This window comes from Panthera uncia, assembly GCF_023721935.1.
Source record: "Panthera uncia isolate 11264 chromosome C1 unlocalized genomic scaffold, Puncia_PCG_1.0 HiC_scaffold_3, whole genome shotgun sequence".
Lineage (NCBI taxonomy): Eukaryota > Metazoa > Chordata > Mammalia > Carnivora > Felidae > Panthera > Panthera uncia.
Genome location: NW_026057584.1, coordinates 15,138,364 through 15,156,104, shown reverse-complemented (window position 1 = coordinate 15,156,104; position 17,741 = coordinate 15,138,364). Strand labels below are relative to the sequence as shown.

At 47.6% G+C, this 17,741-nt stretch overlaps 1 protein-coding gene and 1 pseudogene across 1 annotated transcript; both read left to right on the top strand.

The window, feature by feature from the left end:
* The first annotated feature begins 7,867 nt into the window (after window positions 1-7,867).
* LOC125910963 (uncharacterized protein C12orf31 homolog) lies at window positions 7,868-8,564 on the top strand (annotated as a pseudogene).
* Window positions 8,565-11,680: 3,116 nt separating this feature from the next.
* KCNE4 (potassium voltage-gated channel subfamily E regulatory subunit 4) lies at window positions 11,681-16,176 on the top strand. Its single transcript, XM_049615859.1, has 2 exons — window positions 11,681-11,777; window positions 12,356-16,176. Exon 2 carries the CDS (start codon window positions 12,386-12,388, stop codon window positions 12,887-12,889), a length of 504 nt encoding a protein of 167 aa, XP_049471816.1. The 5' UTR covers window positions 11,681-11,777; window positions 12,356-12,385; the 3' UTR covers window positions 12,890-16,176.
* Window positions 16,177-17,741: the final 1,565 nt, after the last annotated feature.

Below are 17,741 nucleotides of genomic sequence, written 5' to 3'. Positions count from 1 at the left end.
AATAAAAGCCATAGGGCAGTAACCACATAAATATCCACCAACTGATGTGTGGATAAACAAAATGTAGTGTGTTCATACAATGGAATATTATTCAACCATAAAAAGAATGACACCTGCTACAACATGAAATGAACCTTGCAGGCATTGTGCTGAGTGAAAAAAGTCACAAAGGATTGCATACTGTGTGATTCTATTTCAATGAAATGTTCCGGGTAGGCAAATCCATAGACAGACTCTTGGTTGTTGGGGGAGGGGTGATGATAATGAGTATGGGGTTTATTTTGGGGATAATAACAATGTTCTGGAATTAGATAGTGATGATGGTTGCACAATGTGAATAAACTAAGAACCACTGAATTGCACTCTTTAAAATGGTGAATTTCCTGGTGTGGAAATGATATCTCAGTTAAAAAAAGGGTTCGGCATATTGCCTGGCCATGGTAAGGGCTAATTGTTAATACCTTAGTTATAGAGTGTTTAGGAGATGCCCCATGCTATGCTGAAGTCCGTATACACGATCTCATTTCATCCTTTCAACAGCCTTAATCAAGGCACAGAGGGGTAAATAAATAGCCTAGGGCCACACAGCTGGTGGGTGGCAGAAATTGGGACTTGAATGTAGGCATCTGATTCTGGAAACTGTTTTCAATCCCTCTGCTTTCCTACCCATTCCCCCCTGCTTATGGTGATTATTATTTTTCCTCTTATGCCTAGGTGGCTTGGATAATTTAACCAACATTTTCCTAGACCGATGGAAGAGGCAAACTTGCCTTTCCACTTCTATGAAAAAATTTAACGCTTTATGGCAGAAATAAAAGCCAAGCCGTAGGGTATTGACCATCTCAAATGAGCTTCAGATTTTTTTCTTTCTTATAGAAAAAAAAAAAAAAAGAGGTCCTTGTCCAGGAGACTTGCCTTGAGGGCCTGGCTTTCTGTGGGTTGTACCTCTGTCATAGAGACAAACTGGGGCTGAGCCTGACTGCTGTCACACTAGGCGATCACTGGAAGTAGGAACAGTGTCATGGTGGGCCAGCTCAAGTTGGAGATCACAGCCTGTGTCTGGGCTGCGGAGAGGGGCATGATTCATTGTAGACAAACGTTCGGTTCCCTTCAAAGAGGAAGTTAGTAGTATTTGATGAAGTTTTGGGGTGCTCGTGGGGTGGTCTGGAGCCGACGACCAAGAAAAAATTCTTGCAGATGTCTTTGGTGCAAAAAGATGATTTTATGAAAGCATGGGGACAGGACCCGGGGGCAGGAAGAGCTGTACTGGGGTCCTGATGGGTAACTCATTATATACCCTTGAGGTTGGGAGGGGGTCAGAGATAGAGTAAGTCTCCAAGGAATTTGGAAGCAAGGTTTCCAGGACCTCGAGGGGCTAGGGAAACGCCATTTATCACAGTTTAATAAAACCTTAGTCACGAGACCCTTCAGATGCATATGGGGGGGGGGGAGCATACACTTGGAGCTTGATTGCCAGCATATATCCTGGGACAGTTGAGATGATGGATTTACGGGATCCTCCAGGTTGGGACAATGTTAAACCAAGATTCCTTTTTGCCCCTAGTGAAGTGTATTCATCAAGGCAGCTGAGCACTTAGAGGGGGGTCACTCTGCCTGTTTCAAGGACTTGTCAATGGACTGTAGTCAGGAAGGGAATTCAGCTCTTCATTTGCCTTAGTTTCCCACATCGACATGGCAAGCACTTAAACCCCTTTCCTTTTTCCTGGGGAGCCAGGAGTGTCCAAGGAATATCACACAGATCCCGCCTGGGGTAGGGGTGGGGGGGGGGGGGGGGGTGGTGCTAACTTGTGCTTTGCCCCTCAGCCTGCCTCACGCTCCCTCATCAGTTTTCATGCAGGAAGCTGGGATCTGACAAAGCCCCGATGCCAGACAAGGTCATCCAGCGCTAATTTTTATTTTGACCTCTTTGCTTTATAATCAGTCGTTTCTTATTTTGTTTTGATCCTTTGATTTCATGACATATCTGTTGGTTTGGGTGGCAGGACATGTGTATTTATTTGACTAAACGAATCAGTGAATGAATAAATGAAGAGATATAGGCCAAGCGAATATATCATCTCTTTAGGTTATGCCCAGTGGAGCGTGGGGCCAGGATTGTGATGCGGGTTCGGTTGAAATTTCTAGAAATATTAATCCAAGACATCAAGCTCAACCAGTGGTCAGTGACCAACTTAATCATGTGACCTTCTCACTTCCCAGGAACCCCCCCCTCCTCCCCCCTTCGGCCTCCCTCCCAGGCAGGGCAGGGATACATTTTCTTCTCCTCAAGCTTACTGTGCAGCGTAAATCAACATTTCTGACACTCCTTTCCTGTCTGTGTATAGAAGCGAATTTGTTTTTTCACAAGGCTTGAACTCACAACCCTGAGATCAAGATCTGAGCTGAGATCAAGTGTTGAACACGCTTAACCAACTGAGCCACCCAGGAGCCCCGAGTGAATTCTTTTTTAAATTTTTTTATTTTTTTTAATGTTTATTTATGTTTGAAAGAGAGAGAGACAGAGCGCGAGTGGGGGGGCGGGGGTCAGAGACAGGGGAAGACACAGAATCCAAAGCAGGCTTCAGGCTCTGAGCGATCAGCCCAGAGCCTGATTCGGGGCTCAAACCCACGGACCAAGAGATCATGACCTGAGCTGGAGTCGGATGCCCAACCGACTAACCACCCAGGTGCCCCCGGGGTGAATTCTTTCTTGAGCTCAGAAGGAATGCTTGCTCTTTCAGCATGGTCCTGGGTACCAAACTCAGCCCTCCAGCGTCCAGGCCTACACTCCTCGGTCTCTTGTGGGAAGCAGTGTGCCGCCCTTTGCAGTCGCTACCCTCCGTGAACAGCAGGCTTTGGTCTCTTAGGGTCCCTTAGGGTCCCAGCTGTGATCCTACGGGCAAATCCCGCCTACGTGATCTCAAGAGGTGAGGTGTACCTGAGGAGCTTCCCATTCTCCATGCTTAGCTGGGCTGACCCTTGCACAGCCATGACTGAGACGAAAGAGACTCGTCACGGCCCACTGGCTTTGGGCTGTCCTGGGCCTTAGTCCAGCTCTGTCTCTTGGGTTTCTTTATTAACTTTATTAAGGAATAACGGGACAAATAGGATTGTATACGTTTAGAGCGTACAATGTGATGATTTGATACAGATACACATGAGCAAGGTAATTCACACATTCATCGCTTCACTTGGTTAACACGGTCAACTTTGTGTGTGTGTGTGTGTGTGTGTGTGTGTGGTAAGAATGCTTAGGATCTACTGCGAACAAGTGTCAAGGATATAATACCACATTATGAACTACAGTCCACCTCTTAGCTTTCAGTGGGCCCTGTGTTATGATCCGTCACTTAGAGGGTTTAAGAAAACCTTTGGAGGGCTTCAAGACTTTTTTTTTTAAAGACTGTCCGCTCTGCCCTGCTCAGTTGGAATCACTGAAGCCCTTCTCCATGGTGTCCCGAGGCCAGTCCTGACCCCTTGATTAGCTGGGGCCAGAGGAAGTGACCAGCAGCGGCTGAGCAGTGTGTGTCCCAGGGAAGGACTACGTGTCTGGCGGTTTCAGTGGGAGGCAGGACGACCCGTCACAGGTCGGCTGTGTCCTGCTGTGGGAGCGGGACGACTTACTCGCCTTCTCAGACCCCCTTCTCCACATTTCTACAGGTCTGTTCACAGTAGCCCTCACGGGGCTCTTGTGAAAACTAAAGAGGGAAGTCCGTGGGGGGTACTTAGCTCCTTCTTGCTGTTGTCCACGGTAGGTGCCCGGAGTGGTACAGTGAATAATCGCTTCCAGTCCTTCAACGTAAGTTTCAGATAGATGATGCCGTGGAGCTCCCCCAACTATTGTCTTTTTGTGTTTTTCTGATACTGTTTAGTATTTATGATAAGTGGACGCTGGCCAGTTCCAGGCACCATGCCCAGCGTTCTGCACATGTTATCTCCCGAAAAATAGATATCTCCCGATATCTCCCGTGTGTCATCACGAGGTGGCCCTTAGGATGAGTGCCGCTGCTACTTCAGACTCATTCTCTGGGGCCCGTTCTTCCTCTGCCCCAGGGTGGAAGTCTGGGGGCAGATCCCACGACCTTTCTGGTCCCTCTTAGGTAACAAAAAGTCCTCTGTCTCTTCCAGTCTGCCCAAACAGCCTCGGTTCAGTAATTAAAACATTGATTCCCACATGATGGTCGGAATTTCTCAAGTTCATTTACAGTTAAAACTTCTGTCGTTCCCTCTCCCTACGAGCGCCAATCCCCTAAGGCCTCGGGAAGACTGAAAGCTATTGGTGGGTAGGACCGTGGGCTCTGCCCCCATGCCAGGCACTTTCTTGGGACGCGGGGAACGAATCTCTTCCCTCAGCCCTTGGGCTGCCATCTTGGGCAGGAACCAGCCTGCATCCCAGGTCTGTGAGCTCCCTCCCCTGTGGCCCGTGTCTGGACTATCCAAAGCACTCCCATGTCTTTCTCCTGACAAACTCTGGGAGCATGAGCTTTCCTTACTCAACAGCCTTTCTCCACAGCCAGCGCTGGACACAGTCTCTCACCCTTCAGATTTTTCCAGATGTTGGTAGGACCCTAGTTCTCTGTGTCTAGCAGGCTGCAGGCTGCAGGGGACATTTAGACTCTCTCTCTTTTCACTGACTCCGGTTCCAGGGCGTACATGGCGCTATTCGATAACCAGAATCAGCCATGTGGTGTAGCGGCTAGACCCAAGGACTCTGGGTTCCGAATCTCAGCTCTGGGCTCCAAGGCCAGCTCTGCCATGTACTAGCTGTGGGGTCTTGGGCAGGCTACTTCAACTACTCTGGGCCTCAGTTTCCTTATCCGTGTAATAGGGAAGATACGAGAGCCGATCTCAAAGGATTTTTAGGAAGATTAAATAAGATGAAATTTGTAACGTGTTTTTGGTGGTTCCTGAGACATTTCAAGCACTACGCAAGCATTTGCTAAACAAGTATCAGGTGAAAGAGAGTCGGAATAAATAACAAGGGCACGTTAATGACCACTTTATCAGGCATTCTCTAACTTCAAGACTCCTGAGTTCTTGCATCCTAATTTCTTGTGGGTGATGTCCTGCCTCCAGCCACATCCCCCCTGAGACATAGTTGGTGCTATAGGAGGGTCTGGAGGTCTTGCGAAGCACTAGAAGATACCCAGCCCCGTTTTACCCCAAGTGCTAGGGATGCTAAGAAGTATGTGTCTAGGAAGGGTGACTCAGGGCATTACAAAGGATGACCACGACAAGAGTTCCCAGACGCCACTTTTCTGGAAGGTTTCTGGGAAAAGCAACATCAGGGGTAGACACTGAGAGTTGCATTTTGCAATATTCTGCCAGTCCTGTAGCCTGGTTATCTCACATCTCGTTGTCTCTGTTCCTCACAGCCCAGTCTGAAGATGGCTATCCTCATGGATTATGGGACTTTTCCGAGTATCCTGAGACAATTAATTATCCTACTCTTGACATGCCTGAGGGGCCAGAACTGAAACACAGAGAAATGATGTAATTGAGCCAGTCACGTAGCCCGGGTGAGGCCGAGCCGGGTCAGATCTCTGGACTCCAGACTTCCATTTCATCTGATGAGATCCGCCGCCGTGCTGTTATCCCAGCACTGACTTTGTTTAGTCACAGAAGCTGCGAACATAATTTCAGAGATGTGTGGCCAGGGTCATTTGGTAAAAATGACGTTACCAGGAAGTTAAAATACTCAAAGCTCTGGAGAAAGTTGTGTGTCAGGACTGTGTCAGGGGGAAAAAAAAAAATCAAAACAAGACCAGAAATCAGTTACGACTATGAGCAAAAGGGAAATTGTTTTACTACGGGCCATACGGAGAAAGGATAAAAATATTTCTACTTCTCTGATAACTTCGAGAACATATTGAGTTTGGTACAGCCTCCAATGTTTTTGATAGCATGAGTTCAGAATAAACAATTTGTAACTGCACGCCTGCATCTATGTCTGGCCATGTAGGAATTCACTTTTTAAAGGAGAGTTTTATGGGGCACCTGGGTGGCTCAGTCGGTTGAGTGTCTGACTCTTGATTTCAGCCCAGGTCACGATCTCATGGTTTGTGGGACTGAGCCCTGCGTTGGACTCTGTGCTGACATCTCGGGGCCTGCTTGGGATTCTCTCTTTCTGCCCCTCCCCAGCGCATGTGCACACTCTTTCTCTCTCTCCCTCGCTCTCTCAAAATAAATAAATAAAATGGAAGCATTAAAAAAGAAGAAAGTTTTATTAAGGCTCAAAAAAATTTGGAAAAATATCCATCTTCTACTTTCTACTTTTTCTCAGTCTCTTTGTTTCATCGAGTGAGGCAAAGGGTAGGAAAAAGAGAATGAGCTCTGGAATTGTGCGCACCTGGGTTCAAATCCCGAGTCGACCACTACCATTGGCACGGCCTTGGGCAATTTTCTTAGCCTCACTGACTTTAAATTTCCTTATCCATGAAATGATTATGATGATACTTACCTCACAGGGTTGAGGTAAGCAAAGCCTTTACCAAAGCCTCGATTCATAACAGACGCTCAGCTAGGTATGGGCTGCGAAATATCTTAGACTCATTTAAAATGCCAGCTCAGAATCGATTTATCAAAACAGCATGCCATCAATGCAAGGATAGACAGATCAAAAGAACAGAACAAAGAGCTCAGAAATAGACTTACACATATATGGTTAATTGATTTTTGACCAAGATTCCAAGGTAACTCAATGGGCCAAGGACAGTCTTTTCAGTAGATGATGCTAGAGCAATTAAACAAACATACGCAAAAAGAAAATGAGTGTAGGGGCACCTGGGTGGCTCAGTCACTTAAGCATCTGACTTCAGCTCAGGTCATGATCTCACAGTCCGTGAGTTCAAGCCCCGCGTCGGGCTCTGTGCTGACAGCTCAGAGCCCAGAGCCTGCTTCGGATTCTGTGTCTCCCCCTCTCTCTGACCCTCCTCCGTTCATGCTCTGTCTCTCTCTGTCTCAAAAATAAACATTAAAAAAAAAATAAAAAAAAATAAAAGAAAATGAGTCTTGATGTATACCTTGCACTACATACAAAATTTAACTTGACATGAATCACAGACTTCAGTATATGAGATAAGCGATAAAATTCATAGGAGAAAATCTTTGTGACTTTGGGTGAGACAAAATTTTTTTTTTTTTAATTTAATAATTTTTTTTTTTTTTTTTTTTGAGAGACAGCATGAGTCGGGGAAGGGCAGAGAGAGACAGAGACATAGAATCTGAGCCAGATTCCAGGCTCTGCCCTGTCAGCACAGAGCTTAATATGGGGCTCAAACTCACCAACTGTGAGATCATGACCTGAGCTGAAATTGGATGGTTAACCAACTGAGCCACCCAGGCTCCCTGAGACAAAATTTCTTTTTTTCCTTTTCTTTAAAAAAAAATTTTTTTTTTTACATTTATTTGTTTTTGAGAGACAGAGAGAGACAGAGAACAAGTGGGGAAGGGGCAGAAAGAGAGGGAGACGCAGAATCTGAAGCAGGCTCCAGGCTCTGAGCTGTCAGCACAGAGCCCATCGCGAGGCTTGAACTCACAGACCACGAGATCATGACCTGAGCCGAAGTCAGACCCTTAACCGACTGGGCCACCCAGGTGCCCCCCAAATTTCTTAAGATACAAAAAAAAGTGCAAACTGTGAAAAATTTTGATGAGTTGGCATCTATCAATATGAAGAAAGTTTTGCTCTTCAAAAGACGTTGTCAAGATTTCCGGGGCATCTTGGCTCTCGAAGTACAGCACAACGGCTGGGGACTCCGGGGAGTGTGGAAGGGGCTGCCTGGAAAGCAGATGTGTGGAAGCTTCTGGCCAGCGTGGACTACCTGGGTTCCGTGAGTTTCCTAGTTTGTCACTTTGCAGGTAAAATATGGCTAAAAGCTTATGGAGTAAGTGGAAAAGGAAGATGCATGCTGAAAAGAGAAAAATGAATGCCCCAAAGGAACTCACCAGACTTAAAAGTATTCTTTAAGTGGATAGTGTTTTTTTAAATTGTTTACTTATTTATTTTGAGAGAGGCAGAGAGAGAGAGAGCACGAGCATGTGTACAAGCAGGGTAGGGACAGAAAGAGAGGAAGAGAGGGAAACTCAATCAGGCTCTGTGGTATCAGTGCACAGTCCAATGCGGGGCTGGATCCCATGAACCTTCGGATCTTGGCCTGAGCCCAAATCAAAGGTTGGACACGTAACCGACTGAGTCACCCAGGCGTCCTGATGGTGATGCTGTAATGAAAGATGTTCAAGAGGTAGCAACTGTGGTGGTACCCCAACACTGTCAAGAGAAAAACTTAATAAGTGGCACAAGAAGAAAAAGATGATATGCAAACGGAAACTGATTTTAAGAGGAACAAAGAGTCTTCTAGGCCAGCATGGGCAGTACCCCGTATGAATGAACCAGAGACAAAGAGAAAGACTGAAGGCCAAGCGAGAAAAAGGGAAAAAGCCAAACAAGAGTAGCAAAGGCCATGAAGGGTTTGGCTTGGCAGACTCTGAAAAACTTGAAAAACCCTACTCGGGACAGGTCTTTGATTAGAATGTATGTATGGATTTCAACTTCCCCCAAATGAAAACTTTCTCTCCAGGTTCCACTTGGCTTTTTTCTTCAGTTCAAACCCAACTTAACTCCTCAAATTTGTTTTGGGAGCTTGAACAAAATATTTTCTTTGATTAAAAAAAAAGGGGGGGGTACCTGGGTGGCTCAGTTGGTTAAGCATCCAACTTCAGCTCAGGTCATGATCTCACGGTTTGTAGGTTCCAGCCCCACGTCAGGCTCTGGGCTGACAGCTCAGAGCCTGGAGCCTGCTTCGGATTCTGTGTCTCCCTCTCTCTCTGCCCCTGCCCTGCCCATGCCCTCTCTGTCTCTCTCAAAAATAAATAAACATTAAAAAAATTAAAAAAAAAGACACTTCAGAAAATGGAAATGCCAGCCACAGACTAGGAGAAAATATTTGGAAAATGGATTTTCTTCTTTAACATTGCTGTCTCTTGAAACTGTGACACAGAGTAGAAGGAATTAGTAATTGTTGCATGTCCCCGTCCTTTCCCTGATGAAGTGCAGTTGGTAGATGCATTCCCTTCTTCCCTCACGTTGTACGCCATTATTCACTGCCATCGATTGCGTAATACTGTTACGGGTGAGAGCTGGAGAGAAGGTTGGGCTGTGGGTAATGAGGTGGCAAGCCCCACGTCTTCCATTCTATTCTTGATGGAAGAGGAAAGAGCAACAAGAAAAAATCTGAAGTCAGGCACATGTGCGTCGGAAGACAACCTGATGTTCTCGTTAGCAGCAAAGCACTCTCAAAAATGACAGCAGGAGGCATAGATGGGGCACACGCATTCTGCCAGATATGGCACTAAGTGCTTCACTTGCATCATTTCTTTAACTGTAGGAGAAACATCTATGCGTGGAGTCTGCATGGAGTCCCAGAAGAAGAAGAGACACCCAGCAGGCATCCAACCGAGTTTCCTCTGGGCTCTTCCCTCCCTCGTGCCTGTACAAGATTTTGTTCTTCCTACGTCTCTGAATTGCTCTGCCTTTTGGACTTCATTCTGGATTCATCCATCTTTTTCTTGGTTTTGTTGTCTTAGGACCGTTGGCTTGATTTGGAGGATTTCTCTCGTTTGCAACTTTGGCTTCGGGCACAGCTTCCCGGCACCCGGCTTCATGCTTCCTTGCTTCTTTTTTTTTTTTTATTTTTTTTTATTTTTTATTTTTTTAACGTTTATTTATTTTTGAGACAGAGAGAGGCAGAGCATGAACGGGGGAGGGTCAGAGAGAGAGGGAGACACGGAATTGGAAGCAGGCTCCAGGCTCTGGGCCATCATCAGCCCAGAGCCCGACGCGGGGCTCGAACTCACGGACTGTGAGATCGTGACCTGAGCTGAAGTCGGACGCTTAACCGACTGAGCCACCCAGGCGCCCCAACTTCCTTGCTTCTTAAATCCGCCATCTCCTCTCTGCCTCCGGAGACTTGTAGATTCGCAGTGTTTGGCCACTGATGGGTGATTACAAATCTGTTATGTCCCAAGGCATGGATTACATGCAATACTGGGCTCCACCATCAACAATGTCTCTCTCGTTCCGATGACCCTGACAAACCACTGTCAGCATCATTGTAGATGGAAGTTGTCAGGTGCTTATGATAAAAACAAGTTGCAAAGGCCAAATCTACCTTGGCCAAGGTAGCCGTGCAGCTTTTCACGTATCAATGTAGCCGTGAGGATGTCTTTATTGGTATGACCAAATGTCCAGTGTACAGATGATCTTGGTGTTGGAATGGTCAGGGCTTCGACCTTGGAGCCAGCTGGGGACTTACGGGTGAACACAGCCTAAAGCATAAGGTGAGTAGACCGGTGGGGAAGATAGGAGCACGTGCTCATTCTCCCGCTCTTTGCACAGGTGTCCTCATAGACTTAGGGCCGGGCACGAAGCTGGGTGAGTTCGTGTAGCAGCTGTGAAAGTCCCAGTGCTTGGGCGCTACACATTCCAGATGTTGCCACGCTTGCCTTGAGCTCCGGTTTAACAGCAGCAGAACCACGAGAAATGTTTTCTCTAGGGTCGATTCCCCAAGATAGCCTGGCTGCGATTCATAGGCCGCAGACAACTGGGAACGCAGCATCCCTCCCAGTTTACTTTAACTTGGACTAATAGCCTCTCAGAATAAGCATCCCGGGGAGCGGATGGACTGACATCAAAGTCTTCAATGTCTTTTCCAAGTTTGATCACAGCGGCCATTATAACACAAGGTCTGCATAGGTTTTAAAAGCTTGAACTGAGCTCAGCGGGTCACCGGCAGAGTTCCTGCCCCTCCCCCGACCCTCCGGAGACAGCAAAGAGATGTGTGGATGGCTTCTGTGTGACGCCACCGAGGAGGAGCTGAGTGCCGTTGAACGGGGGCAACACCTACCCACGGTGCCCTGCACCATAACCCGTGTTCACCTTACGCAGGCTATTGAAGAGAAGCTGGAGGATTCCCTGTTTATTATAAAAAATAGATTTTTTTATTATGAAAACTAAATCTATGAGCTGGCTGCAGAAGACAGGTAGAACGTCTCCATGTTTTCAAAAGGCTATCTGGCACCAGGCAGCCTTAAATCTTAGAATGATTAAGCTGACAGCGATTCAAAAGCTCACGCAGTGCACAGAATTCTGCATGGTGAAGCCCTCACCTCCGCAACAGTTTTACAGACCAGGAATCTGAAGTGCAGAAAGGTTTGGGAAGGATTTATGGAGTTTGCGTCGTTAGGAAGAACAGAAACGTAAGTCCCAGTTTCTTGACAGTCAATCCTGCACTTGATTCCAACTGTCCTTTATCCAGATGATGGTGTCTGACTGTCTCTGGAAACCTGTGGAAGGCATCATGGTTTTTCCCCGAGAGGGAGTTAACTAATTTCCAATGAGCGCAGACTTTGGGGTAACCGTTCCCAGTGGGCACATTCTCCCCCCGCCCCTCCCCTTTCACTATATTCAGGGCCACCTGGAAACTCTGGCTCTGGGCTGGGGGATGAGAAGCCATCCCTGCTTCCCCGTCTCTCTCTTTCTTTGCACAGCTGTGCAGTTCAGTGAGCTGAACTGCACCGCTCTGAGTGCACTGTTCATTCTGCCACGACCAACCTCTGTTGTAAATCTTCCTCCCCGAACACGTGACGATGCACTTCTTGACTATATATCCCGGGAGCAGAGTGTCAGAGCGCTGAGCTGAGCCCCGCGCAGAGGAAGCACGCTCTTGGGCTTGGCCACTTAGCAACTCCGGACTTTGGAAGAAATTGGCCAGCCTTCGGTAAGTTAGCAATGCAACTTTGTTTCAGAAACATTTGAAACAAGGATGTTTCTGGCAACCAGCAGATGAAGTTTTCCTTTCCTCTCTTTGTTGTAAGGAAACTTGGGTTTGAATTAAAAATAGGTTTGGGTCTGAGAAGGAAAATGTAAGCTAGCTTTTTTCTCTTTCTTTTTCTTTCTTTCTTTCTTTCTTTCTTTCGCTCAGTTTGACAAAGCTTCCCAGTGATTCAAATGTTATTTATTTTCCTCTATGCCCCCTCGTCTTATACTTTTTCCTTTTGCTTTTCAAAAAAAAAAAAAAAGGCAATGCTTTTGACACGCTCACTTTAGGAAATGCAATTATGAGGACATGTATACACTACAAAAAGAAAACCCCTGGTCACGTTTCTCCCTATCTTCCCCCTCCACTCTGACCTTTCATTGCTAACGTCTGCCAACTAGTTTGTGGGACCTCTTACCGCCACTGCCCGGTGCAGTTACAGGCTTTTACGACGTTGCGATCCCACAAACCTTATGCTCACCCCCCCTCCCTGCACCGTGGACCCGTGGGAGAGTTCTAACCTGCAGGTTTCTCCCCAGACCCTGGCTGAGTGGTGCTTCAATACTGAGATGGAGCCTCTGAACAGCACGCACCCCAGCACCGCAGCCCCCAGCGGCCACCTTGTGTCCCACGTGCCGGGCAGCGGGAGCAGCAACGGCAACGAGTACTTCTACATTCTGGTCGTCATGTCCTTCTACGGCATCTTCTTGATCGGAATCATGCTGGGCTATATGAAATCTAAGAGGCGGGAGAAGAAGTCCAGCCTGCTGCTGCTGTACAAGGATGAGGAGAGGCTCTGGGGGGAGGCCATGAAGCCGCTGCCCATGGTGTCGGGCCTGAGGTCGGTGCAGGTGCCCATGATGCTAAACATGCTGCAGGAGAGTGTGGCGCCCGCCCTGTCTTGTACCCTCTGCTCCATGGAAGGCGACAGCGTGAGCTCCGAGTCCTCCACACCGGACGTGCACCTCACCATCCAGGAGGAGGGGGCGGACGATGAGCTGGGGGAGACCTCGGAGACGCTCCTCAACGAAAGCAGCGAAGGCTCCTCGGAGAACATCCATCAGAATTCCTAGCACCCCCGGGGCCCCCCATCAGCCAGCACTCTCAGAGAGGGGACGGACACTTTCCGTGTCTGGTTTCACTTTTGCAGTGCATGCCGCTGCCACTTTAAAGAGACCTTGGGCAAGCCCCTGAATGGGGGGCCAAGGCTCAGCCTGAGGGAGCAGCCAGTTGTCCACGCCGCCGCCGGGCCTGCGGTGTAGACCTGCCACGGAAAAGCCCTGAAGACGTGCAGTGTGTACGCTGACTTTGGGGCCTGGGGGCTGGGGTTCCGGTTCAGAATTCGGCAGGTGGCCGTGCTTGCCCTTGTTTCCGCGCTGGATGCCCTGGGCAACTAACTCCTACGGCGTCTGCCCCCCTCCCAGGGCTGCCCAACGCCCAGGACACGCTGAGGGACTAGTTTTGATCTGCTAATTTGCCTAGAGCTTTGTTCTAGATCTGATTGGCTGTAAGTACCTCTCCTGTGTCCCTGTAGTGGGGTACAGCACTTATTTTGGAGGTCTTTTAGGTTAGAGGGGGGATGTCTGAAGGAAGACTTTTGTTTGATAGCAGAAAGCTGGAGAGCGAAACCTGGCTCATTTGCATACTGTAAGAAAAAAGAAAAAGCAACCTTTAAGCCTGATAACCTTGGCTGGGATTATAAAATGTAATCTGCTACTTTGACCCTTTGTCTAACCTATGACCTTGAACTCTGACCTCAGACCATCCGGCCTCGCATGCTGGTGGGACATTTTCTTGGTTGCAAAGGCTTCCCCAGAATCTAACCTGCACTCTGAATAGCCATGCAGGGGACTCTTCTGGATCTTTCCAGAAGGGGTGATGGTGGGGTTGAACGAGGCCAAGCCGTTAGCTCTGCTGCTGCTTTTTTCCCAGCCTCGTTTTCGGAGCTGGGAGTCGACGTAACGTGGGCCTCGAAGGGCATAGTCAGGCGGAGGTCGCACAAAGCAGGGGTCCGGGTTCTGTTTTCTGATCCCGAGCCCGGACGCTGATCTGCTGTGTGGTCCTGGGCTTGTCATCAAGAGGCTCACTGCCTTCATGAGGCTCCTGAATTGAGATCCCCAGGGGGCCGGGAGGATGTCTTTGGATGTTAAGACTCTGTGGTAAATCCTGTATGGCCTGGTGTGAGGAAGCTTGGACAAAATATTTCCCACTCGGCCAGTCAGCCTGAGAATGGATCTGTTATTTAAAGGAGCAGTTGGAGACCCAGAACGCACGTAACTGGGAAATCCAGGGCATATCACCCCCCCTGTTCAGGCTGTCGTTTTTCCCAGGAGTGAACCAGGGAGGCACATACCACATTCTACTCTGCAAAGTTCTCTGGGTAGCAGAATGTTAATACTTCAGCCGAGAGACGAGAAATCTAAAAGCAAACGCTCAGGAATGCTTGCTAATGTCTCCGTGTGTTCCTGCGGTCAGTAGCTTTGTAGCAGAGCCGTTCGGCCCTTGAAGGCAAGCAGGAAGAGAAACACACCAAAAGGTCAAATTTAATTCTAGTAAAACCAAAAAAAAAGAAAAAAAGAAAAAGATTTTTTTTTTTTTTTTTTAAAGACATACTCTCCCTTGATTGGAGATAGCAATAACCACTGTTCCCATGGAAGGGTTAACAGTGGAGAAACTGGTTTATCAGTTTGCCTTAACACAGTGCTAGAGGAAATTTATGTTTGGGGGGGGGGGGGCGGGAAGGGCCCGCCGTTCACTTTAAAATTGTGAGCGTGGATTTACTCCAAGGGGGCTGTTTAAGGTGAAAGAAGCCAAGTTAAGTTTGGCTCCTTGCCTGGAATCACTTGAATTCTGAAACTTCACTGCGACGGACTTGTGCATGGTCACATTTTCCATTGCTTAATCCTGAAGTTTGGTGCAAGTCTATCTGCGCCTATTAAAAAAGTGATGTATATACTTCCTTCTTATTCTATTAAGTTGTATAAAATTGTCTTCTGTATTTAACAGTTTGTAATTTTCACACTATTTTTTAATTTAAATAAAACACATTTTCCCTGCGAAATTATGGGTTCTGTCTTGGATTCTTCACTATAATTCCTAGTTTCAGGACCTGCCAGCCATTTCCCAAGCGGTCTCTGGATCCGGATCATCTTCAGAATCAGACTCACACGAAGTTGTATCTTATTTCTGCCTGAATCATGGAGTGAGCGGGGCTGGGCTTCCCCATCCTTTGATATGCTTTGCAATGAACAAAACAAAACAAAACAAAACAAAAGTGTAGATGGATGCTGCATCCACCTCTCATTTTAAATTTGGGGGCTGTGGGACCCTTGAATTTGAACACGCCTGTGACATGGCAATTGCTGTAAAGATGTTGCTCCAAATTTGGTCGCCGGAAAACATTGGCTTTGCATGTTGGCTACTCAAATATCATCCACAAGTGGCCACGGCAGCACAGACGAAGGGGCAGTGAGTTGCAGCACACGCGGCAACATAGGCTTAGGGGCAAAGCGAAGCGCCCACGCGGTGGGTCGGCCTTGGCGCTCCTTCCGGTCCCAGGCACTTGACTGTCTAGCTCCTCCCACTTGGTGTTGATTTCGCGCCAGCGCACGGGCCGAGGCCCGGCCAGGGGCCAGGATGCTGCGATCTCTCCTTTATGATGCTGTTTCCACAGTCGGAAGTCCTAAAGAAAAATGACCAAAACCGGTGACCCATTTTGAGACAAGCAGATGGTAGAGAGGGGCCTTACTTTTATGTTTCGCTGTTTCCTGTGAGTTTAGCTTTTCTGTTTCAAGTAAATGTTTCCATTAGGTTCACAAATAACTGTCTCCCTAAAGTATTTATCTGGCAAAAGGACAGCCTGGATTCTTCCCAAAGCGCATCAAGGATCTCAAGTCACCAGTTGGTATTTTGACAACATAACATGAGAACATTATCTGAAAAGAAAGCCTTTCAATTAATCCTGGCTTCATGTCATTCTTGGTGAAGAAAGAGTTAAGATTTTTTTTTCCTTTTTAACCAGGGGCGGAAGAAGAGGGAATTCTAAACTCTAATTGTCCTAAAAATATGAAGAGTACACTATGTCGTTTTAATGGAATATTTGTTTTCTTTAAAAAAAAAAAAAAAGAAGAAGAACTTCTAAGCAAAACCTAAGGCCCAAGGGGTTTAGTCTGTGTGGATTTACTCATGCATGTGAAAAACTGAGAAGAGAATTTGGCCCTATGCACCTAGGATATTAGAAACATATTTTAAAGCACTGAAATGTTAGGGATGAGTTCTAACTCCATGCTGTTCTAATTACACCTTTGTACGTCAAAGTCAGGCAGGGATGCTGCAGAGAAAAAGTTTTCTTTCACAGACAGAATCATGGGATCAAAACTACCGGGAAAGGCTGAAATCGGGCCAGGGAAAGAGTGCTCTTGGCTTGTGATTCTGGTTGGAAAGTAGACCCCATCGTACATTTGAGATCCACAACTGGAGGGTTTTGTGTTCAGGCAGGCGCTTCCGGGGTTCAGCTGAGGAAGAGTCAGTTACCATCCTGTAAAACGTCACTCTGATCATAGACGCTGTGGAACAGACAGAACAGTGAGCTTACAACGCAGTTGCCCCACATCTAGGCATCCTGTTGGAGAAAATCAACGGGAGTGTCATGGCTTTATGGGACAGGAGGCAGAGTCTAGGGCTGGAGGGAGATAGGTCAGCTCGTTGACCAGGCTGGCCGCTCAGGCAGGGGCTGGACCGCAGGCAGGCGGGGTGTGAAGGGGGCTACAGCAGAGGCTCAGTCTTGTTATGTCTGGCTTTCTAGCCTAACTCCGTGGCTCTGTTGCTCCGCGGCTGTGCGGAAAGCACCCCACCTCTCTGACCTGCCGTCCCTCTCTTCCACCACGAGGAGGACATACTGCCCTTTCCCTTTGGGGGCGCGGGGGGGGGTGGTGAAAAATACCAAGTGCTGTATGAAACTGAAGGAAAAGCCACTCCCGGCTTCTACTTTTTAAATTGTGTCCTGGATGCACATCTGCAGATAAAGTCACTGAACTGCCTCTTTTGTGCACGGTTTCCTCAGGAGACTGCAATGGTCAGGAAAAGGATACGACTTGCCAAAGAAGAAGGGTCATAAGAGAAAAAAGCTACTGTTTGGTTTTGCCTTTCTCCATTTCTGAAATGTTTCTTCCCACACAGGAAGGAACAGTTTGGGATGTGAGCTGTTACCATGGAGATAACCAGCCAAGGTCACTTGTTTGAAGGAGGAGCCCGTGGCCCCATGGCACTGGATCATTAGAGCAACTTTAGGAAGTTGGGATTTGGTCCTTGACACAGGCAACGAAGAGCTTCAAGCCACAGTAGCCTCCATTCATGGCGTGGAGGAGGGGAGGCAGGGACAACATTGTCCTTTTGTCCTGCACAACCTTTTCTTCCTTCTCTTTGCTCCTTTCCTGCCCCCTTCACCATAGGGCTGAAATTTTGTTCTCCCAGCTCTAGGGATTTCTTTTCTTAACTTGTATTTTCTTGCTAAGGAACGTAAAGAATTCGTTACATCGGGGCGCTTGGGTGTCTGGGTCAGTTGAGCCCCCGACTTCGGCTCAGGTCATGATCTCGCGGTTTGTGAATTTGAGCCCCGCGTCGGGCTCTGCGCTGACAGCTTGGGGCCTGGAGTCTGCTTCGGATTCTGGGTCTCCCCCCCTCTGCCCCTCCCCCTTTTGCACTCTGTCTCTGTCTCTCCAAAATAAATAAACATTAAAAAAAATTTTTTAATTAAAAAAAAAAAAAGAATTCTTCACATCAATAGCCATACCCTTTTCTGTCCCTACTGGTTTTCCACCCCCTGTTCAAAGATGGTGAATGGCGTTTTCTCCGTTGTCTTCGTCTGTTCCAGCTGCTATAACAAAATATCATAGACTGGGTGGCTTATAGACAACAGAAATGTAT